Raw genomic sequence first — 23,899 nt, 5'->3', positions numbered from 1 at the left:
TAACATGTTTGTTCTTTTCTTTACCTCCACCATGAATTTTTGTTTCATCTCTTGTATAATTTAACCCTTTTTATAGTTCAAGTTGAAAGGAGCATATGGAGTATCTTTTTTTTTTTTTTCTTCTGACTGGAAATGCACTTTTAATTTGAGAGATTGATTTTTAAAATTTGCACAGATGTATTACTTGACTACTCTTCTTGGTGTCTTAAGATAGAACCTGAATTAAATGAGATGACAGGCTGATTCCTATGTACATTCTGGGGCTCAGAAAAAGGAATGCCATTATTATGTGGTATGGTAAAAAGGAATGCCTTCTTAATATTGACTTGAATTCAATAGTGCTCAACATAAATAAATCTGATAGTGATATCCAAAATCGCAAGAAATCATGATTAATTGTTTAATTGTACATCTTCACATAAATATCATTTAATTGGAAGTATACACATGACTTGTTCAATCAATTACTTATGATATTCTTCACCAGAAAAAATGAGGTATCATTTCAATGTATTCTATCTCTTATTTGATCAATCAATTATAAGGAACCGGTTTCAGTTCCCCCTAGTGCTACCTACCTGCAAGCAGGGAGATCATATGGCAGGTGAACAAATACAATAGAGAAAGGGGTAACCGTTATTGGCTGTGAAGAATTTACACGTAGAGGCTCCAATGTAGGTATATCACCAGATGAATTTACATCTAAAATGTTCCCATTAAGTAGCATTGTCTGGCTGTGTAAATTTCCATCTTTTGCAGTCAAATGATATTCCTCTCTTGTGCTATCTGCAGATCCTTTAGGCAGCAGAATGGTCCTTGTTCTGTGAGACCTGTGAGATTTAAATGATCTGTGACTGTGATGCCTGTACTTATCATGCAGTGTTGCTGTGGTGTTCAATGTGACATGCACTTGAACAGTTGTGCTATTGTCCAAGTTGATTAGCAATAAAGTGACTCCCTTCTGTAGGATGAGAAATTTAGTTAGATCACAAACTGTTGCTTATGGTTTGATAATTGCAGCACGTATGACTTACAGATTCTTTTGCACAATGAGCATATGCCCGAATCTTCTTCATCCCAGAAAAGTTCGTTGACAGCACATTTCTTCCCATCAATCTATGCCAAAGAAGGGCACTGCAAATAAAGAGAGCAAATAGAACATCATTGTTTCTGAGGATCCTAGAAATCCCAGTTATTTGTTATTTTGTTTCAGTTTGGAATTAAAAGGTTCACACTCAGCTTCATGTTTCGACCAATTATGAAGCAAGATAAGTTGAAAAGTTTATATAAGGCACAGCTACTCATTTTTCAAGGAAACCCAACCACTCAAATTTTTATTTTCTCTTCCTTAATTTGCTACTAATCTCGAACTTTATTTTCCTTAATTTGCCATAATTTAGGTTCAGAAGATTTTTTATCATTAATAAAAGGCAATCCCTTGCATTTCTTGATTAACCCAACCATTTTCAGAATGGACCTATCATCTTCAGCTAGCATCGTATCCAATTTGCAGGAAAATGCCTTTGAATGAATTATCAACATTATTCAGTTACCTGTAGTAGTCTGGATTTGGTACAAAGGTAGTTGTGTTGAGTAAACCATAATTTCCGCCAATCAATGTCTGTCTGCAGTATGTTTTTGTATCGTAAACTGCTGACATACCAAGTTGATCCAGGTACCTGTTTGACATTATTTTAAGTAAGGAACAGGCAGCCAAAAAATTTTAATATAAAAATAAATAATTTTTCCAGAAATTATAAAGTATTAAGTTTATGTGATGTACCAGAAACTATACACAAAAGCATTTGATACAAGGTTGTGGCCGCTATTGTATGCCCCTCCTGATTCACCAACCCAGGCAGTTGCTGAAGTTGCAGAATTCTTGAGGGTACTTTTGAGTCTACTGAAGGTATTAGCCTCACCATCAAGATAGGATGGGTCAAGAATCTTTTCAACAAGATGTTGATCAACTCCTAAGGAAAAAAGAACTCATATCTGTCAAATTAGACCTGTTATTTTATTCTCTCATATTAGAGAGATAATTAGTCTCTTCTCTTCAATTAATGATACCTGGACCAAGATTGTATATATGATGGGTGATAGCATCTACAGAATTTCCTGTTTTATCGACGAACTCTTTGAACCAATTTTCATCAAAGAATCCTCCAGGTGATATTATTAATGGCTTAGGTTCAATGCCACTATAAATCTCTTGCACTATATTATGCAAGGAGATTGTGTCTAAAGCATATTGATTTGCTGATACTCTAGTTCCTACTCCACTCCCGCACAATTCATTCCCTGATCAAACGAAGAAAAAAAAAAAAAAAACTCATTGATAGATCACTCTTTGACAATGTTAAGGAAGATAATCAATTAATTTTTGATGAAACGGCATAGACCAATAAATTTGCTTGATTAAGGAGAACAATACGAAGAGTGTTCTTACCAAGCTCCCAACCATGAATAGTGTAATTCTTATTGACAGTATAACTGATAAAAGATTGAGCATTTGCATAGTTCCAAGCTCCTGCTGCAGAACCATCAGATTGTATGGACCGGCCAGTGAGAGCATTTAGTCCAAATATAATTTTAGCCCTGAGTTGAAACAATATAAGAGATGGTTCAATTCCTAGAAATGCATGGTAAAAATGAACAAGAGAGAAGAGATTGTTGTTAGTTTTACCCTGACTTCTTGAAAAAGGCATTTAATTCATCCCATCTATACATGGGTAAGCATCCCTGAGTAAAACCAAACATCTCAGTAGTATTTCTAACAAATTGCTTGCAGGGTTCATGATTATCATCAGTATCATATATAACTTTATCTTGCAAAGTGCCTCCCAATCTGATCTTCAGTGGTGAAAAAGCTGAATCATTATCCAGAAGAAATTAATTTTATCTCCACAGCGGATTAAAAAATAATGCTTGCTAGAAAAGAAAATAAGAGACTCATAGTTCATACCCTTTACAGCATTTAATAAAATGTTGTTATTAAGATCCTGCATTAAAGGAAGATGAAACTAATTATTAAGGAAGTAGACATTGATATCTTTTTTATTAATAATTATAACTTATTAAATTTTCATCTTTTCGAATGGTAAAATAAGATAATCATATCACTGTATTCTATAACATAAATATGTATGGTTTAAAATATCATCAGTAATAGCTAGTTTAATTTTTTACGCATCAACAAAATTATTAATTAATAAAATTACAAACTTTAAAAAAACTAATATAGTTAAAATCTGTAGAGATTGAGCTATTATAATCAATATATATTTAAATGTATAATATAAAATACCTTACACTATGTGACATAACAAAAGCCAAATCTTCAAGTAAGAATCTAACACCTTTATGACCATACTTTCGTGAGCTAAAAATGCAAATTAATGATGACTTGCACTTTGTGTGACTATTCATATAGTCTATCTGTGAACAATAATTGATACCAGTATTTATGAGCAAGCAAGAATAGAGAAAGTGCTAAAGAAACAGAGTTACAAATATTTTTCATAAATGCATTAGGAGAAAAAGAAAACTTGAAGCTGACACATGGAAATCTCTTGTGAAAAAATCTTTCCCAGAATCCAGATGCATTACGCAATTGGACAATTACTTCCTAAAACAGTAAAATCATTGAACATGTCCAAATCCAAAGACAAACCAGAAATGAAGGTGAAGGAAAACAAAGAACATGAAAAAAGAAAAGCAAAGAATAGAAAAGAAAAGAAGGTGAAAGAAACACAAACCAGATTAATAAGAGAAGCATGGTCCCAACTGCATGTACCATAGTCACATTTCTCAGGAGGCCACCAATCCAAAGTGGCACAAATGAAATCTTCATCAATCTTTCCGATGAAAGATTTCCCATCTATGAAAACAGTACCTTGCACACTACTACCACCTCCACTAACTACAGTTTGAGAACTAGCATAAAAGGAGCTGTAACAGAAAACACACAGCAGAAAACAGAACCCTTTAAGCAAAAACTGGAAACCCATATCTTGGATTCTTCAAAAATGAGTTCAAGATCTGAGTGTTTCTCTATAAATGGGTAAGGTATTGGCCATGAAATGCAAGTGCTCTGCAGGAGGTGGTGGGATTACTCTATTGCTGGTACTACTATAGGCCAAAAGGCCCACCGAGTATATTATATAATAATAAGAATAATAATATAGTAACAGACAAAAGGATAAAGATTTGGAGTATGTTAATGTTTACAGCTTGTACAAGTTTAAGAAAGAAAAGAAAATGAAAAACTATCTGCAGCTTACATTTTGGTGTATAATTACAAACAAAATATCTGCAGCTTGAACATGAAAAAGAAGAAAGATTTCAATTCTTAATATATATTTTAAGAAAAACATCAGAAATTCTGATTTCTTCTTTTCAAAATTTTTTATTTAAAATTAACGTGTATACACGCTGTAACTAATAAAAAAATAACTCATGTTTCTATTTTAGATATATTTTATATTTAAAATCAAAAAATATTAATTATCTAGATGACAATATATAGTAAATCTAAACAAAAATCTTTTTTATTTTTTTATAAAATTTACAAGTGATAGATTAAACACTAAAAATAATCTGAATAAAAAAATTTAAATTGTATCTTATTTGAAAATTACTTTAAATCTATACGAGAATTATTAAAACCAATGGCTCTCGGCACTGTTAATTTAATTAAAGATAAAAAAAACTAACAGCGATATTCTTTAGTAATTTTAATATAATATCCTTTTCCCTGTTGATACGTGGAATTGGAAACTTTACACTGCTTTACAGGTTAGACTAAGGCAGGGCTTTTGCTTAGAGGTGGGCCCATGGCTTTTTTTGGCTTTCAAGAAAGCAACAAGTTGCCGACCAACCAATCTTGAAGAAGGACGGAACCTGGGACCCACTTTCCCCTAGACCCGAATTTCTTAGGGTTAACCCGACCCTATATTTGGCCTAATGGGTAAAAGAAAAATGGTTATCTTTGTAGTTTGACATTCCCATTAATTTTGTTTTTTCTTTTTTTAAATTAGTTAAATTAATACCATTTTGTAACTTTGCGATATTCTTCACCAATTTCTCAAGTTCATATAAAGAAAAACCATAGAATATTTTAGGTATAAAAAGTAAATTTAAAATAAATAAAATAATTTTTTTTATTTGAAAATAAGCGACTTTTTATGTAAAGAAAAATATATTAAATTTGTGTAGGTATGATTTTAAAAAACAGCACGAGCAAAAATAAAGTTTTATTTTTTATTTTTATTTAAAAAATTTCTAAAGAACTATTTCAGTTTTATATAAGTAAACAAACCGTTCTTTAAAGATATTATATGTGATTTTACTATAAAAGATTTTGAATTTAAATTTCTTGTTCTATGTCAGGAAAGAAAATTCTAATTCTGTAGCACATACAAATTACCATGAAGCCAGTAATTAGAATCTATATGATTATAAGTTTTCCTATATATGAATTGGTTTTTATACTCCTTTTATGTGCAAAATGGCAGGAGTCCAAACCCTAATCCTCACATTTGTTTTCTCTTTTTAAAAATTTTTATGATAAAATTATTGGGGAGAATATATAAATTTTAATCATTGTACTTTAGTATTTTAATTTTTAATTTAACTTGATAATACTTAAATTATATCTTTATAATATTTTACATATTTTTTATTTTCAATTTAATCTAGCTTGGCCTATGGTTTTTGATATTATTAAAACACTTAACACTCAATATGTATAAAGATAAAGTCACATATATGGAAAAATATTTAAATATTATAAAAATTATAAATTAAAATATCTATTAAAATATATTGAAAGTTAAGGTCTTAAAATGAATAAATGAGTAAATTTGATATATGCAAATATACATTTGGCCAGAATAATTATCATACCCGCAATTTACAAACTTAACTCTCATGGGTTGTGTTGTTAATTTAACTTCAAGAATTCATCCATTTCTTTGCCTATAGCTCTTTCAGTGAGACTTATCTCATTGAATGTTGAGTAGAAATTGAGCTATCAACATCCATGTGGCAGAGGACTATATGAGATCAAGATTTGAGTAAAAGAAAAGGCTAATTATGCATATACATATCTATTTCAAAGTTGGGTCCATTTTTAGCTAGAGTTGTTCTCTAACTAATTAGTTTGGAGAGATGAAGCATCCTCAATTCTCCTTATCATGATTCCATTATTCTTCACTGGTATATGAGGTGGGTTAGCACAACCCATATTTGATATGAAGAGAACAACCAAAGACCTGATCCATTAATTCAAAGTTAGATAAGAGAGAGGCTTTGTGTTTGGTGGATTTAGTTTAGTTCTAACCTAACACACACACCTTTCTCTTATTCTTTATATGGAAATGTTCTCTTCTTTATAACCCACCACTGCCTATATGATTATACCTAATCCCTTATCTTAAGGAAAATGGCTGCACTTTATAGAATCAACTTCTCCTTTTCTGAGTTCATTTGCTCTTTACTTTTTGACCAAAAAGGGGAAGCATGCAATTAATTAAATGCATTAATTTGAATATTGTTTGCTATAAATATCTCCATTCTCCAAACAATTAGGGAAAAATATTAGTGCTTTTAATTAATTATTTGATTCTAGTACTCTTATTTAATGCATGGTCCACTACCTGTAGGATCAGGTGAAAGATTCTAATCTTTTGTAACTCCATTTTACTTCCATAAATGTTATAATAATTATTCATCAGCATTAATGTTATAATTTAGAGTGGCCAAAATTTATGTTCGTATTTTGAAATATTAATTAACCTAAAAGAGATTAGTAGCATTTCATCTTGATTTTCATTCTCTAATTTTATGAAAAATTTATGGTAAGATTATTTCATATGAATTATGAGACTTATACTGAATTTAAAGTAATAAAATTTATATTTATATGAGACGATCTCATAGACAATGGGCTTAATAAGAATTTCTCCATTTCACTTCTAGGTAGCAATGATTTGGACTATTACAACAATAAATAAGTGGACAGTAAAGAGGAACATTTTCATAAACAGGATGGTTGCAACTTGTATATGAAGTTACACTATAAAATGGTTAATCTAGTTGATAATATGTAAAAAGTGATCCATAATCATGCTTAATTAGTAGCTAAATAACTTAAAAAGAAACTATAAGAATGTATATACTACAACCATTATGACCTTATTAATTTATGATAAATTCTTACGTATATACATCACAATAAAATAAAAGAGTTACGCATATTTGATATTGAATGATTGACATATATTTCATTATCTAAAAAATAATAAATATATATCAATAATGTATCAATTTGATATACAGACAGAGACAATATATACATAAACTAAATATAAATCTTCTTTTAACTTCCTTGTAAGCTCAAATATAATCAACAACCAAACTAGTCACATGTCTCTGATTGAAAGAATTGTTTGTCTAGGTCTCTTCAAAACTAGAGAGAAAAAACTATCTTCAAACAAGTTGTAAACACAAAGATAACACTTTGCCACTCTCTGTATAGCCATCATGAAAACTTGACTGGAGCTTCAATTTGACAATGCTACTGAAATAGGTAAGAAAAGCAAGAACTTAATTGAACAAGAAGAAGGTCCAAAAATTTGATTGCACAATTATTAAAAGCTAAGAAATAGTGTATTAAAAGGAGGGGGAAAAGGAAGAAATGAAAGAAGTTTGATTATCACATTTAGGCATAATCCTGATGGGATGTAAAATTTATCTCTAGTGCTTCACATAAGCAATTTCTTACTGTTATTTTTAAATTTTAATTTATGTCACAGGACTCTTCAAATTTTAATTCTAATACTTCTAAAATTCTTTCACCTTAATTCTTAAAAATAGTCTACCAAATATAAACTGATATCATATTACTATGAACTTTTTAAAAACTCATAAAAATATCAAAACTATGTCAAACTATGATATAATCATTATATACAATTATTATTTTTATTTGTAAAGATAGATAAAAAGAACATGTTAATGTTATTAGTTAAAATTAGAAAATAAAAATTGGATATATATATATATATATATATGCTCAAAGTTCTGGTCTGTTCACCCCAAAGAGGAGTAATAACTTTGTATTTTCTTAATGAAATCTTAATTTTTTTCTTTTCTGAAACTGTTCTAGACATTTTAGTTCTTGACTCATTCTTCAAAACTATGGATTAACTTTTGGATAGTATTATTAGCGTTTGTGTGAACCCATCTAAATGCCTTTGCCGGCAAAAGAAAGTGTAATATACAAAGTTTAGTTATATGTATCATTCACGAAAAGTCTCCTTCAAAAGCCAAAATGCAAGATTTGGATAAGGGCTTCTAATGGGGAAAGAAGACAAGAGTATTCAATTAAAGGGTTTTGTCATTTTTAATGATGAAAATTCTTGAGGTTGATACCTAATGTTTTGTTACTTCTGTTAGCTCCTATCAAAAAAAGAAATTTGTTAGCTAATAATCTCATTAGAAGAATTAAACCCAATTGATTACTTGAGGATATATGTAAATGACATGACAACAAAATTAGGCCTTATCTTTTATTTCTTTCTATAATGAGAAGAAACAAACTTTTCTTTTTCCTTTATTCTTTTCTCTTTTGGCATTGATGTGAAAAAAAAAAAAAGGAAACAAACAAACTTTTTAGAATAGGACAATTTTTTTTTTAATTAATATATCATAATTATAAATAAAAAAATTTATTTTATTTAAAAAATAAAAAAGAAAGTAAAATAAAAATAATAAAGCTGAAATAGATATTTTGATGTTACAAAATATAGTAATTTAATAATGTGTAATTAATTTATAAATTTTATGTATTTTGTTAAAATTTGAATCTTATAAATTTTAATCAAGTAAATTGCAAATAAAAATATGTAATTAAAGGTTTGGAATTTTGCTTGGTAAGAGAAACCACCAAGTAGCAATGTCAGAGAGATAAAACATTTTCTTGCAATTCATATCCAGATCAGGGCCAAGCCCACAACACAGCTCTCCTTTAAAACAACCATTTTTAAATCATTGTTAATCCATGGACTGTACAGTGTACTACATATTCTTCTACTACGAGTGGAGCATTATTATAGGTGTTTTTCTTATAACTCAATCCTAATCAGTTATTAATATCATAATTCTTAGTGACAGAACTTTTGAATTTTTGTTACTGGGGAAAATCAATTGGGCATGGCCAGCAAATTTTGACCAGAACTGCAAAAATATTTTATAAGACCTAATGGGGCATGGCCAGGAAGCTCACCAGCACACAGAAAATTTTGGGACGGAGCAAATAACACCTGACAGAAGGTGCAACTGGATGTGTTTCCTGAAGAATTTGGTGCTATTGGATCTCTTGTCATGGCCTTTTCTTGGGCAATATCCGCAATTCTTTTGGCACTAGTAGAAAAGGGAAGCACAAAGGAGTTATCTGAAAACATAGTCAATTATGTTCCTCATATCCTTAATTAGTAATAGATCAGTGCATATATAAAAATATAAAGATCCCTGGAGAAAGAACAATATAATGTGAAACAGACATAACTAAAGAAATCTTGGAGATACATGCAAAAGACAATTACACCAGCACCAGCAGGAATTTTGGTCAGTTGTTTCATCAGTAGTGGACAATTAGACAGGATTCCCCAAATTGATAAGCACATGTTACACACGAAGTTTTTTAATATGAATAATGATCTTTTCATGATTTCAGAACTTTGACTAACAGCATATCTGAGCTATATAAGAAATTTGAAAATGTGATAAATTAATAATAACAGTGAGAAATTCTCCATGCAGCTAAGATTAAAAATTCATAATGTAGCCTTTACATTAGTCAATATGAAAAAAAAAAAAATCAATACCTTACAGTTTACGAAACCAATTTTTTATACATAGTCCAGATTCAAACAATTCCAATTTCTGAAGAGAAGTAACAGATTGAGAACGGCCCAGGGAACAGCTGCTTCTTTTCATAGAGGACCAATGGAGAAAAGGGTGGCAATCATTGGTGCAGGATCAAGTGGACTTCTTTCATGCAAATACACTCTTGAAAAGGGTTTTCTTCCTGTAATATTTGAAGCTGAAGAAAGAATTGGTGGAGTTTGGACGCGTACTATAGCATCAACCAAACTCCAAAATTCTAAAGAAACTTACCAATTTTCTGATTTCCCCTGGTCTGCGTCCGTAAATGAAAAGCATCCTAGTCATAGTCAAGTACTTGAGTATCTTGAATCATATGCTCAACATTTTGGTATCTTTCCATACATAAAATTCAGCTCCAAGGTCATTGGTATAGATTATGTTGGAGACTGTTTGGAAGAGGTGGAGTCTTGGGTTCTCTGGAGTGGAAATGGTAATCCTTTTGGAACTAAAGGGAAGTGGCACATCAGAGTTCTTGATGTCAAAGATAGCACTACAAAGGTATGTCAACAAGCATTCTACGAATCTAAACTAAGAAAATTGCTTGCTTTACTTGAGATTAAGAATGTCAGGTATTTTATTTTATTTTATTTGCAGTCAAATAGTATCACCAGGCCAGTTTAGTTATCAAGCAATGTTAGACGCCTTTTGTCGACTGTAATGAAGCTTCTTAGCTGATGGATCTGTTTGGCAGGTTTACCAGTTTGATTTTGTTATTCTCTGCCTTGGACTGTATAATGGGTTTCCGAACATCCCAGACTTCCCTCCAAATCAAGGCCCTGAAGTGTTCAATGGTAAAGTAATGCATTCAATGGAATATTCTGCAATGGACAATTGGAGTGCTCAAGAATTCATCAAAAGAAAGAGAGTCACAATCATTGGCTCGCAGAAATCTGCACTTGATATCGCAGCAGAATGCGCAAATGCAAACGGTAAGAAACAACTTTGCAGTTTCTATAATTTTCTTGGACATCTAGAATGGTAAGAAAACCTATTTTAGCAGTTAAGCAGGTTCTCTTCCTGAATTCTGATGTGTCTGAATCTCAATTATCTTTTTCCCCTTAATTCAGGAGTTGAGTATCCTTGTACAATAATTCAAAGAACTGCTCACTGGTTTATCCAGAGCGAGACTATTTGTGGTATTAATCTTGGTTTCTTGTACTTGAATCGTTTTTCGGAGTTCATGATTCATAAGCCTAGAGAAACATACCTGCTCAGCCTCTTAACAACTCTGCTCTCTCCGTTGGTAAGTTTGGACATTTGATGAATTTGCCTGATTTTTCTGCAAATTTCTACACTATCATGTCAATTATTGCAATTTCAGAGATGGGGAATTTCAAAGTTCATTGAGTGCTATCTCAGCTGGAAACTACCATTAAAGAAGTATGGAATGGTTCCCAGTTTCAGCTTCTTTCAAGATATCTCTTCATGTCAGTCATGCAAACTGCCTGAGAAGTTCTATGACAGAGTTGAAGAAGGAAGAATCATCATAAGAAAATCACATTGTTTTAGCTTCTGTAACCGAGGTCTGATCATTGATGGAGAATCCCAGCCACTAGAGACAGACCTTGTTATTTTTGCCACTGGATTCAAGGGAGAAGAAAAACTAAGAAGCATTCTCGAATCTCCATTCTTTCAGAAATGCATGACAGGGTCTTCAACTTCCAGAATTCCTCTTTACAGGTATGCTCGGATAGGATTTTCTTATTCACTTTATAATGATATTAAAACAAATAATATAACATCCACAGGTATAGCCTAACTGTAGTGCATATCTCCCCCCCTTTTTCTTTTTTTTTTTGTCACAATAGGCAAGTAATTCATCCACGAATTCCACAGCTGGCTATATTAGGATATGCAGAAAGTCTCTCAAATTTGTGTGCCACTGAAATCAGATGTCAATGGCTGGCACAATTTCTCGACAGAAAATTTGAACTGCCTAGCATAAGTGAGATGGAAAAGCAAGTTTCAACATGGGAAAATTTTATGAAACAGCATACTGGCAATTCAAGAAGAGCCTGTATTAGTACTGTGAATATATGGAACAATGATCAAATATGCAAGGACATGGGATGTGAACCCAGAAGAAAAGAAGGGTTTTTTGCAGACTTGTTTGTACCATATGGACCAACAGATTATGCAGGCCTTTCAGCTAAGTGAGGGATGTTTATCTATATGTGTAACTTATGAGACTGCAAAAGAATTTGGTGCAGTTGAGAGTTTAAGCACAAAAATAAATGAACAATATAACAAATAACATAATTGTGATTTAGTTGTTTGCCCTTAAGCACAAAGCATGATGATAAAATCTAAAAAACGTTGTTGGATTTTAATTTATATATGTCGAAATTAGGAGAAAGATTTAAATTCAATATAAGTGAGGTCCTTAGAAATAGTCCTATAACAGCGTAATTCATCAAGATTAAGCAGATTGATTATACAAAACGTAAATGAAATTATCCATCTTAATCTTTTATATGAATGATTGAATTAATGATGGTTGGCCAGTATATCTATTACGAGATTTATAACTAGTTGCTAATAGTTAAAAAAGAGTCAAATCTTTTTTATTTTTATCAAAACTGATCCAATTTCAAAATATTTGGAGAATTCTAGTTGATTTTCACCCTAGTTAAAATTGGAAACATGTGAGTAGGCGTTCATAAGCCGAACACCATGCCATTCAATTTTCACTAAAATTTTAGATTGTATAAAATTGCTACAAAGTTATGAAATCCGACTAATTTTACTGATTAAAGTTATCAAAAATTGTAAGTTTTTAACTTCTTGTAACTATTAAATTTTCATATAAAGCTTAATTGCTAAAAAAAAAACTTGTACTATTCATTTATTATTAAATTTAGCATGTAATTTTAAATTTTAACTTTAATATTTGGTAAAATTATCAATTAAATTTGTTAACGTGGAAATGAGCTTTATCAGAAAAAAAAAATCTTTAAATGTAAGTTTTAAGCTAAAACCTCGGCTTCTTTCCTCGCCAAAATAAAAAAAAAAAATTATAAAAAAAAAAAACCAAACAAATATAACATAATAGCATAGAACAAACTTAGGATTATTACATGTTAGCATCAGAACCAGCCAACTTTATTACAAAATGAAGTTCACTAATAGAACATCCAATTATTTAAAAGCATTTAATACCAGTAATTATAACTACATGATTCCCTTATAGCAGGAACATGTAGGTGCTTACTTCAGGGCCTTACTTGTCCAACCGGGACAGGTGGAAGTGCTGCAATAGTAGCACAGATGCGCTTGAGAATGTTAGCTCCAGCGATGTTAGGGAAAAGGAGGCGCAAACAACTGGCGCTTAATCCATTGATAGCGTTGCAACAAGGAATAGTAAGATTTCTGTTACCTAAAATGGGTTGAGAAATAGTCCGAATGACAGCCGGAATGCATCCGTTAACACTAGCTAGACCTCCCAAGCAAGTGATAGGGTTTAGTGGTATTGGAATTGGAGTTGGCAGTGGCAGCCGCTGGGCTACCCCATATGGAACTGACACCATAATGCATGCAAATGCAAACACAAGTACAAGGATCTGAGCTGATGTCATTGCCATGGTTTGATAAAGTATTGCTGATAGGGATAAGTTAATTCGAAAAGCTTGTTGTGATGAAAAATAAGCATGACCAGAAGAGGGATTTATAATGCTCTGGAACATTGAAAAATTCTTATTATCACTGGTGTGGGGGAGAGTGAAGACTTTTTGATATATTAAATGTCCTTAATTCGTCTCGAATATTAAACGCAATCCTATGAATTTCTTTTTAATTTATGTGGGGTTTCCTAGTTTAGATATGGTTACCCTCCTGGTTTAGAAATATCTTATAAACTATCAAATTGCTTGGTGCATGTAGTAGTGGCATATAATGTTTCATGTGGATAAGAGTTCAAACATAATAATGAGATGCTTAATATTTTTAAAAATTTAAATTAAACATTTATATAAATGAAATAAAATGAAATTTAAGGTAAAAGCAATTATAAATGTGACGGTAAATTCTTCCAATTTCGTATTTGGAGTTTTAGTAAAATATTAGTAAGCATGATTGATGATAAAGTTAATAGTAAATAAAATCTGGAAAAAATTAAATTATCTTTAATATTCATTTTTTTTATTTATAAATAGAGATAATTAAATATTTAGTTTTAATCTAAACTATATTTATTAATTGCAGATAATGATTCAAAATGGAAGAGATGTTTATAAATACAATCGTAATGATTATTAATAATAAATTAATCATTTAAGTGCATTGCAAAATTGTTGTTGTTATTTTAATAATACTAATAATAATATAAAATAAATTAATAAAGTTGTCAATATCTTATGATTATTTTTTATATTTTAAAAATAATAATAATTGAAGATATTTTTAAGTGTTTTTCTTAATAAAATTTTTAATTTCTTAAGATTGTATCATTATACCTTGGTTATATTTCATCTCTTCAACAAGTTTAGTAATAAGTATAACGGATCTACTGTTTCGATGGGGAGAAGAATCTATGATTAGCTTTTCAAAAAATTTCTAAACGAACAATTTTGACGAAATGTTTCAATTTCTTATTTTACTATATTTAAAAATAAATATTTAATTAAATATTAGAAGTAGAAGAGTTTCAATTTCTAGCATTTAAATTTCAATTTTATCTCTCTTAAAAGATTTCATAAGATACAAATATAAGAATAAAATATAAGTACAAAAATAAAAAGACATAAAAATAAAAGCTTTATCTTTTATATCTTTTATTTTCAATAAAAAAATTTAGAAAAAAAAATTGAGAAGAACATATACTCAATTCAAAATAAAGATATAAACTATATATATATATATATATATATATATATATAATCTTGAGAAAACGACCCTTAAAAAGATTTTTATTCTAAAAAATTCTTTTATTTTTTGAATTTTAAGGATTAAAGAAAATAAAAAAATAAACTTTTTTATGTTTATATAAAATAAACATATATATATTACTAAAAGCAGCTACTAAAAGAAATAGCAATACTATAAAATAAATACACTAAATCATATATTAAACAAAATCTGAAAAGTAAATAGTATTTAATTCTAATTATTTAATACTAAAAAATATTTTTAGAATTCAGTTTATGTATAAATAATAAAATATTTTGAAATATACAAATACTTTTAACATAAAATTGAGCTAACTTAATTTGATAGGGTGATAACTACTATAAAATTATTTTTTATAATAATCTGATAATTTGTGGCTTAAAGAAGTTTTAACTAAAATTTTAAATAATATTAAATTTTTTAATAAATATTAGACATGTTGAGTTGGTGGTTGGCTTTATAAAAACTTTATAAAATATTTGTTTAGTCTAAATTTAATAATTATTTTTTTATTTTTTTATGCAAAATCTAATGAGTTTAATTATTTTTATTTACGTATAAAATAAGTGAATGAAAAAATAGTATATATTAAATAATTAGATAATATATATATACTTTAACAATACCTTAACTAGAAACCCTACATAAATTAGAAAAAAAAAATACATAGGATTGCGTTTAATATCAATATGAATTAAGGACAATTAATATATCAAAAAGTCTTCACTCTCCACCACCCACCACCCCAGTGATAAGAATTTTTCAATATTTCAGAGCAGTATAAATCCTTCTTCTGGTCATGCTTATTTTTCATCACAACAGCTTACGAATTAATTTATCCCTATCAGAAATACTTTATCAAACCATGGCAATGACATCAGCTCAGACCCTTGTAGTTGTGTTGGCATTTGCTTGCATTATGGTGTCAGTTCCATATGGGGTAGCCCAGCAGCTGCCATTGCCATTGCCATTGCCATTGCCATTGCCATTGCCATTGCCATTGCCATTACCACTAAACCCTATCACTTGCTTGAGAAGTATAGCTGGTGTTGACGGATGCATTCAGACTGTCATTCGGATTATTTCTCAACCCAATTCAGGTATTAGAAATCTTACTGTTCCTTGTTGCAACGCTATCAATGGATTAAGCGGCAGTTGTTTGGGCCAACTGTTCCCTAACAACGTTGGAGGTAACATACTCAGGGCCATATGTGCTACTATTGCGGCACTTCCACCTCTCCCGGTCGGACAAGTAAGGCCGTGAAGTAAGCAGATAAAAATGAACCACATACATGTTCCTGCTACAAGGGAATCGTGTAGTTAGAATTACTGGTATTAAGTATACCTTTAAATAATTGAATGTTCTAATAGTAGAACTTCATTCTGTAATAAAGTTGGCCGGTTCTGATGCTAACATGTAATAATCCTAAGTTTGTTCTATGTTATTATGTTACATATGTTTGGAGTTCCTTCTATCTTGAGTAATGTGGGTGTTGCTTAAATGCTGCAAACGTATCATCTTTTGACCAATCCCACCTCGTATATACCTCAAAACACTTATTCCAAATTGACTTATTATTACCCTTCTCAGAAATTAATATACAGCCAACACACCATGACTAATATTATACACGCCATGATTAATATAAGAATAATAGGTATATATGAGTGATCGATATTTTGGTATTGAATGATTGACACATATTTTATCATTTAAAACTAATAAATATATATCAATCATATCAGTTTAGTATATAAATTGAAACATACACTAAGCCTATATAAAAATTTCTCGAATTAAAATATATTTTCTTAACCTCTTTCAAAATTTTACTAAACTCATCATGCCTCTGCATCAAAGCTTTAAGGAAATGTGTCAGCAGCAAAGAAATACAAGAATTTGGAACTCCTACTTCTCTTAAAAGCCCAATATCTATATATCTATGAAAACAAGGGTTTGAACATGCTTTTTCTTTTTTATATGGTTTTTTTCTATTTTTCAAAGCATTTCTCTTAATTTACATGAATTATTCTTATAGATTATTTCTTTTTCTCTTAAATTTTCTCTTTCTTCTCTTAAAATGACGTAGTTAAGAGATTTTATTTCAGCTAAACTTTTTAGTTTTCTTTCTTTAATTGATCTTGCATCTAAATTTTTTAACTTTCTTTCTTTTATTGTTTTTTTTCTTTCATATATAACTACTAGTACTTTGCTTGTGTCATTACATAATTGTATTATTTATTTTACATTTAAAAAATTTATTTAATATATTTATAATTATATTAGTACAAAAATAAATTTTTATTTTATTTTATGATACTTATATATATATATATATATATATAAGAATCCTATACACTTTTTATGAAATTTTTCTATTTTTATATGCTAAAGTAAATAAACATAAGAAATATATGTATTTATCAATTTTAACTCTTTATCAATTTTATTTTTTATTGCACTAATAAGTTTTCATATATTTATATAAAACTTATTTTTAACAAATAAAATTGTTAGAAATTTACTATTTATTTTTTTATTATTATTATTTTGATATCAAATATACATATATATATATATATATATATATATATATATTAATTTTTTATTTATTATATTGGACTAATAAATTCTTCAATACGTCATAAATTTTTTTAACTATTTTTATGATCCAAATGTAAATTTCTACTTTTTTACTATTTTATTATTCATACACACACACATACATATACATATACATATATATATATATAGATATATATATATATGTATATATATATATATATATATATATATATTTTTATTAGAAAGATAATAAGATTTATTATTAATATGGAGTACTTTTACTAATTGTTATACTTATTATAATCATTTTAAGAATATAATAATCTTATATTTAAATAAATCAAGAATACTATATTTATTATTAGCATTATTTAAGATCATATTAATTCTTTTATAAATAATTATAAGTTAATATTTTTATGAATATGCCATATGTTATTTTCATTAGAAAATAATATGACATGGTTTCATAAAATTTTGCTACATAAAAACTCATGGGAAAAATTAGTATTTTTTATATATATCTTATAGATTTATTTTTTTAACTTTTATTCTCCTATTTCTAAGGTAGGTTAGTTAAATTCAAATCAATAGTCTCTCTATATAAAAAGAGTATTTTAAGATATGTTTGCTCTTTCCTAAATGTATTTTTTTATTTTCTAAAATTATTTTTATGTATTTTGATATATTTTTTAAAAATATTTATCACATATTTTAATATAGTTTCTTTTACGTAATATCTTTTCTATTCTTTGAGGATATTTGTGTTTTTTTAATATATCATTTTTTATTTTTCTCTTAATGATTTAATTAAATCTTTATCGGTTTATCCATATTATTATCTCTTTTACTTTTAACAATGCAAGTTTAAATTTTTAAATTTTTCTTGAATTCTTTCAGATATTTTTATTTAATAAAAAATATTACTGAAGTAGAGATTATTAAATACTGAAATTTCTAGTAATATTTTAACCCATCCAGAAGGCGAGCACTCGTCTAGTTTGGTATTGAATTCTTGAAATTATCCTCTATAAAAACTCCAGTATTATGCTTTAAAGCATAAATGCTCCTCTGAGGATAGTAAGATAAATGGTCACTAAATTTTAAGTAATTTTATTTCAATAATTTCATTTTTAATTTCAGTTACAATTTAATCACCTCATTAATAAGAAATTAACATATCATGTTTCTCATTCTTAATTACTTTTCTCTTATTGGTTGTTTTTATCAGGTGTCAAATTTTTATTTACAAAGTGACTGAATTAAAAATTAAATTTAAAGTTGAATGACTGAAACAAAATAAATTAAAATTTTGTAACTAAAATAAAACTAAATGTAGAATTCAATAACTATTTATATCATTATCATGCTCTTTTCGCTAGAAAGCAAGATACTTTTTAAGAGATTTTTAATGATAATATATACAATATTAATACAAAAAAAAATTAAAATTAATTTTATACTAGAAAAACTAAAGAATTTTTACTTGAAAGGAAAAGAATTTATAAATATTAAACATGTCCGATTGATCGTTGGCCTAGATCTAAAATTCTATCAAATAAGAATTATACAAAAATGTTCATTTAGTCTAAATTTATTAATTTTTTGTTATTTTTTATGTAAAATCTAATATAAATAAATAAATAGTAAATATTTGTGTTTTACACTTTAAAATGACATGATTGATACATATTAATTATTTAATTTTAAAAAATATATTTTTTTATCTATCAGTTTGATGTATATGAAAATAAATTTTTAGTATACAAAAAGTATCTAACGTAAAATTTAACTAACTTAACTTGATAGGGTGATAACTAGTGTAAAATATCTTTTTATAATATTCTAAAAATTTATGCTTAAAATCTTTTAACTAAAATATTAATTAAAATTAAAGAATTTAATTATTAAAATTTCTAATAAATATTAGATATGCTTTATTGGTGGTTGGTTTTAAATTTTTTTAAAAGATATTCATTTAGTCTAAATTTAATAAATATTTTATTATTTCTTATACGAAATCTAATCAGCCAATTATTATTATTCACGTGTAAAATATGTGAATGAAAAAATAGTATATGTTAAATAGATGAGTAATATTATATATATGAATATTAATAATCTAAAATTAGATGATTAATATATATTTAATTATTTAATATCAAATTATATAATAATAAATAAATATAGTAAATTATAATATATTTTAATAATATATTTTATTATAATATCTATTATAATTTATTATATTATTTATATTTTAATATTTTATTATAGTATATAATATTTATTTAATATTTATTATTAAATATAAAATATTAAAAATATAATTATAATAAAATTATAATAAATAAATATATATTATAAATATATTTAAATAAATAAATATTTAAATCCAAAATTTAAATTAGTAAATAAACTACTTTCTCTTTGAGAACTCCCTATCTACTCTTGGAAGCTAACAGCAGCTTCCTACAATTGAGATAATTATGATTTTGTTTACAATTAAGATAATTATGATTTTGTTGATGGCTCGACTATCAATGCACATCCTCCAAGTTTCATCCTTCTTAGGTGTTAGTAATGCAGGTACAGCACGGGATTGCTTTTATATATATATTACTAAAAGCAGCTACTAAAAACAATAGCAATACTATAAAATAAATACACTAAATCATATATTAAATAAAATCTGAAAAGTAAATAGTATTTAATTCTAATTATTTAATACTAAAAAATATTTTTAGAATTCAGTTTTTATATAAATAATAAAATATTTTGAAATATACAAATATTTTTAACATAAAATTGAGCTAACTTAATTTGATAGGGTGATAACTACTATAAAATTATTTTTTATAATAATCTGATAATTTGTGGCTTAAAGAAGTTTTAACTAAAATTTTAAATAATTTTAAAATTTTTAATAAATATTAGACATGTTGAGTTGGTGGTTGGCTTTATAAAAACTATATAAAATATTTGTTTAGTCTAATAATTATTTTATTATTTTTTATGTAAAATCTAATGAGTTTAATTATTTTTATTTACGTATAAAATAAGTGACTGAAAAAATAGTATATATATATATATAAACTAGGAAACCCTACATAAATTAGAAAAAAAAAATACATAGGATTGCGTTTAATATCAATATGAATTAAGGACAATTAATATATCAAAAAGTCTTCACTCTCCACCACCCACCACCCCAGTGATAAGAATTTTTCAATATTTCAGAGCAGTATAAATCCTTCTTCTGGTCATGCTTATTTTTCATCACAACAGCTTACGAATTAATTTATCCCTATCAGAAATACTTTATCAAACCATGGCAATGACATCAGCTCAGACCCTTGTAGTTGTGTTGGCATTTGCTTGCATTATGGTGTCAGTTCCATATGGGGTAGCCCAGCAGCTGCCATTGCCATTGCCATTGCCATTGCCATTACCACTAAACCCTATCACTTGCTTGAGAAGTATAGCTGGTGTTGACGGATGCATTCAGACTGTCATTCGGATTATTTCTCAACCCAATTCAGGTATTAGAAATCTTACTGTTCCTTGTTGCAACGCTATCAATGGATTAAGCGGCAGTTGTTTGGGCCAACTGTTCCCTAACAACGTTGGAGGTAACATACTCAGGGCCATATGTGCTACTATTGCGGCACTTCCACCTCTCCCGGTCGGACAAGTAAGGCCGTGAAGTAAGCAGATAAAAATGAACCACATACATGTTCCTGCTACAAGGGAATCGTGTAGTTAGAATTACTGGTATTAAGTATACCTTTAAATAATTGAATGTTCTAATAGTAGAACTTCATTCTGTAATAAAGTTGGCCGGTTCTGATGCTAACATGTAATAATCCTAAGTTTGTTCTATGTTATTATGTTACATATGTTTGGAGTTCCTTCTATCTTGAGTAATGTGGGTGTTGCTTAAATGCTGCAAACGTATCATCTTTTGACCAATCCCACCTCGTATATACCTCAAAACACTTATTCCAAATTGACTTATTATTACCCTTCTCAGAAATTAATATACAGCCAACACACCATGACTAATATTATACACGCCATGATTAATATAAGAATAATAGGTATATATGAGTGATCGATATTTTGGTATTGAATGATTGACACATATTTTATCATTTAAAACTAATAAATATATATCAATCATATCAGTTTAGTATATAAATTGAAACATACACTAAGCCTATATAAAAATTTCTCGAATCAAAATATATTTTCTTAACCTCTTTCACAATTTTACTAAACTCATCATGTCTCGCATCAAAGCTTTAAGGAAATGTGTCAGCAGCAAAGAAATACAAGAATTTGGAACTCCTACTTCTCTTAAAAGCCCAATATCTATATATCTATGAAAACAAGGGTTTGAACATGCTTTTTCTTTTTTTGTAAGGCTTTTTTTCTATTTGTCAAAGCATTTCTCTTAATTTATATGAATTATTCTTATAAATTATTTCTTTTTTTCTTCAATTTTCTCTTTCTTCTCTTAAAATGAGATACTTAAAAAATTCTATTTCACCTATACTTTAGTTTTCTTTCTTTCATTGATCTTGTATCTAAATTTTTTAACTTTCTTTCTTTCATTGTTTTTTTTTTTCTTTCATATATAACTACTAGTACTTTGCTTGTGTCATTACATGATTGTATAATTTATTTTATATTTAAAAAATTTATTTTATATATTTATAATTATATTAGAATAAAAATAAATTTTTATTTTATTTTATGATACATATATATATATATATATATTAGTATACATATAAGAATCCTAATACACTTTTTATGAAATTTTTCTATTTTTATATGCTAAAGTAAATAAACATAAGAAATATATGTTTAACTCTTTATCAATTTCATTTTTATTGCACTAATAAGTTTTCATATATTTATATGAAACTTATTTTTAATAAATAAAATTGTTAGAACTTTTACTATTTATTTTTTTATTATTATTATTTTGATATCAAATATACATATATATATATATATATATATTAATTTTTTATTTATTATATTGAACTAATAAATTCTTCAATATGTCATAAATTTTTTAACTATTTTTATGATCCAAATGTAAATTTCTATTTTTTACTACACACACACACACACACACACACACACACACACACACACATATATATATATATATATATATATATATATATATATATATATATATATATATATATATTATTAGAAAGATAATAAGATTTATTATTAATATGGAGTAATTTTACTAATTGTTATACTTATTATAATCATTTTAAGAATATAATAATATTATATTTAAATAAATCAAAAATACTATATTTATTATTAGCCTTATTTAAGATCACATTAATTCTTTTATAAATATTTATAAGTTAATATTTTTATGAATATGCAATATGTTATTTCCATTAGAAAATAATATGACATGGTTTCATAAAATTATGCTACATAGAAACTCATGGAAAAAAATTAGTATTTTTTATATATATCTTATAGATTTATTTTTTTAACTCTTATTTTCCTATTTCTAAGGTAGGTTAGTTAAATTCAAATCAATAGTCTCTTTATATAAAAAGAGCATTTTAAGATATGTTTGCTCTTTTCTAAATATATTTTTTTATTTTCTAAAATTATTTTTATGCATTTTGATATATATTTTAAAATAATTTATCACATATTTTAATATAATTTTTTTTACGTAATATTTTTTCTATTCTTTGAGGATATTTGTGTTTTTTTATTATATCATTTTTTTATTTTTCTCTTAATGATTTAATTAAATATTTATCGGTTTATTCATACTATTATCTCTTTCACTTTTAACAATGCAAGTTTAAGTTTTTAAATTTTTCTTGATTTCTTTCAAATATTTTTATTTAATAAAAAATATTACTGAAGTAGAGATTACTAAATACTGAAACTTCTAATAATATATTATTTTAAGAATATTTTAACCCATCTAGAATGCGAGCACTCATCTAGTTTGGTATTGAATTCTTGAAATTATCCTCTATAAAAACCCAAGTATTATGCTTTAAAGCATAAATGCTCCTATGAGGATAGTAAGATAAATGGTCACTAAATTTTTTACTTATTTTCATTTTGGCCACTAAATTTTAAGTAATTTTATTTCAACAATTTAATTTTTAATTTCAGTTACAATTTAATCACCTCATTAATAAGAAATTAACATATCACGTTTCTCATTCTTAATTACTTTTCTCTTATTGGTTGCTTTTATCAAGTGTCAAATTTTTATTTGCAAAGTGACTAAATTAAAATTAAATTTAAAGTTGAATGACTGAAACAAAATAAATTAAAATCTTGTAACTAAAATAAACTAAATGTAGAATTCAATGACTATTTATATCATTATTTAAATTTAATAGTTCAATGACTATTAAAATTAAAATCTTTTCGCTAGAAAGCAAGATACTTTTTAAGAGATTTTTAATGATAATATAAATATTA

The 23,899-nt window shown here is 27.2% G+C and overlaps 4 protein-coding genes across 4 annotated transcripts; 3 read left to right on the top strand and 1 right to left on the bottom strand.

The window, feature by feature from the left end:
* Nucleotides 1-369: 369 nt before the first annotated feature.
* On the bottom strand, nt 370-4,268 carry LOC8277627 (heparanase-like protein 3). Its single transcript, XM_002533625.4, has 9 exons — nt 3,759-4,268; nt 2,966-3,002; nt 2,687-2,870; nt 2,450-2,598; nt 2,071-2,301; nt 1,784-1,973; nt 1,554-1,679; nt 1,035-1,134; nt 370-961 (listed from the first exon to the last, which is right to left on the bottom strand). Exons 1-9 carry the CDS (start codon nt 4,008-4,010, stop codon nt 575-577), a joined length of 1,656 nt encoding a protein of 551 aa, XP_002533671.1. The 5' UTR covers nt 4,011-4,268; the 3' UTR covers nt 370-574.
* Nucleotides 4,269-9,749: 5,481 nt separating this feature from the next.
* On the top strand, nt 9,750-12,226 carry LOC8277628 (probable flavin-containing monooxygenase 1). Its single transcript, XM_002533626.4, has 5 exons — nt 9,750-10,449; nt 10,643-10,880; nt 11,019-11,194; nt 11,273-11,631; nt 11,760-12,226. Exons 1-5 carry the CDS (start codon nt 10,012-10,014, stop codon nt 12,106-12,108), a joined length of 1,560 nt encoding a protein of 519 aa, XP_002533672.1. The 5' UTR covers nt 9,750-10,011; the 3' UTR covers nt 12,109-12,226.
* Nucleotides 12,227-15,636: 3,410 nt separating this feature from the next.
* Nucleotides 15,637-16,308, top strand: LOC125369505. The gene is made up of 2 exons (XM_048372239.1): nt 15,637-15,788; nt 15,819-16,308. The coding sequence occupies exons 1-2, from the start codon at nt 15,701-15,703 to the stop codon at nt 16,097-16,099; spliced, it is 369 nt and encodes a 122-aa protein (XP_048228196.1). The 5' UTR covers nt 15,637-15,700; the 3' UTR covers nt 16,100-16,308.
* A 4,424-nt stretch (nt 16,309-20,732) lies between these two features.
* On the top strand, nt 20,733-21,107 carry LOC125369592. Its single transcript, XM_048372374.1, has one exon. It carries the CDS (start codon nt 20,733-20,735, stop codon nt 21,105-21,107), a length of 375 nt encoding a protein of 124 aa, XP_048228331.1.
* Nucleotides 21,108-23,899: the final 2,792 nt, after the last annotated feature.

This window comes from Ricinus communis, chromosome 3 (genome assembly GCF_019578655.1).
Source record: "Ricinus communis isolate WT05 ecotype wild-type chromosome 3, ASM1957865v1, whole genome shotgun sequence".
Taxonomy (NCBI): domain Eukaryota; kingdom Viridiplantae; phylum Streptophyta; class Magnoliopsida; order Malpighiales; family Euphorbiaceae; genus Ricinus; species Ricinus communis.
This window is presented reverse-complemented; position numbering and strand designations above follow the sequence as displayed.

Excerpts from the sequence above, each read along its gene's own strand:
- LOC125369505 (XM_048372239.1), top strand. The coding sequence starts at position 15,701 with ATGGCAATGACATCAGCTCAGACCCTTGTAGTTGTGTTGGCATTTGCT. Across the intron at positions 15,789-15,818 it reads ATATGGGGTAGCCCAGCAGC|TGCCATTGCCATTGCCATTG; the intron begins TGCCATTGCCAT and ends TGCCATTGCCAT.
- LOC8277627 (XM_002533625.4), bottom strand. The coding sequence starts at position 4,010 with ATGGGTTTCCAGTTTTTGCTTAAAGGGTTCTGTTTTCTGCTGTGTGTT. Across the intron at positions 3,003-3,758 it reads ATGCTTCTCTTATTAATCTG|GATCTTAATAACAACATTTT; the intron begins GTTTGTGTTTCT and ends CCTTTAATGCAG. Across the intron at positions 962-1,034 it reads CTCATTGTGCAAAAGAATCT|AAGGGAGTCACTTTATTGCT; the intron begins GTAAGTCATACG and ends CTCATCCTACAG.
- LOC125369592 (XM_048372374.1), top strand. The coding sequence starts at position 20,733 with ATGGCAATGACATCAGCTCAGACCCTTGTAGTTGTGTTGGCATTTGCT.
- LOC8277628 (XM_002533626.4), top strand. The coding sequence starts at position 10,012 with ATGGAGAAAAGGGTGGCAATCATTGGTGCAGGATCAAGTGGACTTCTT. Across the intron at positions 10,881-11,018 it reads AGAATGCGCAAATGCAAACG|GAGTTGAGTATCCTTGTACA; the intron begins GTAAGAAACAAC and ends CCCTTAATTCAG. Across the intron at positions 11,632-11,759 it reads TCCAGAATTCCTCTTTACAG|GCAAGTAATTCATCCACGAA; the intron begins GTATGCTCGGAT and ends TTGTCACAATAG.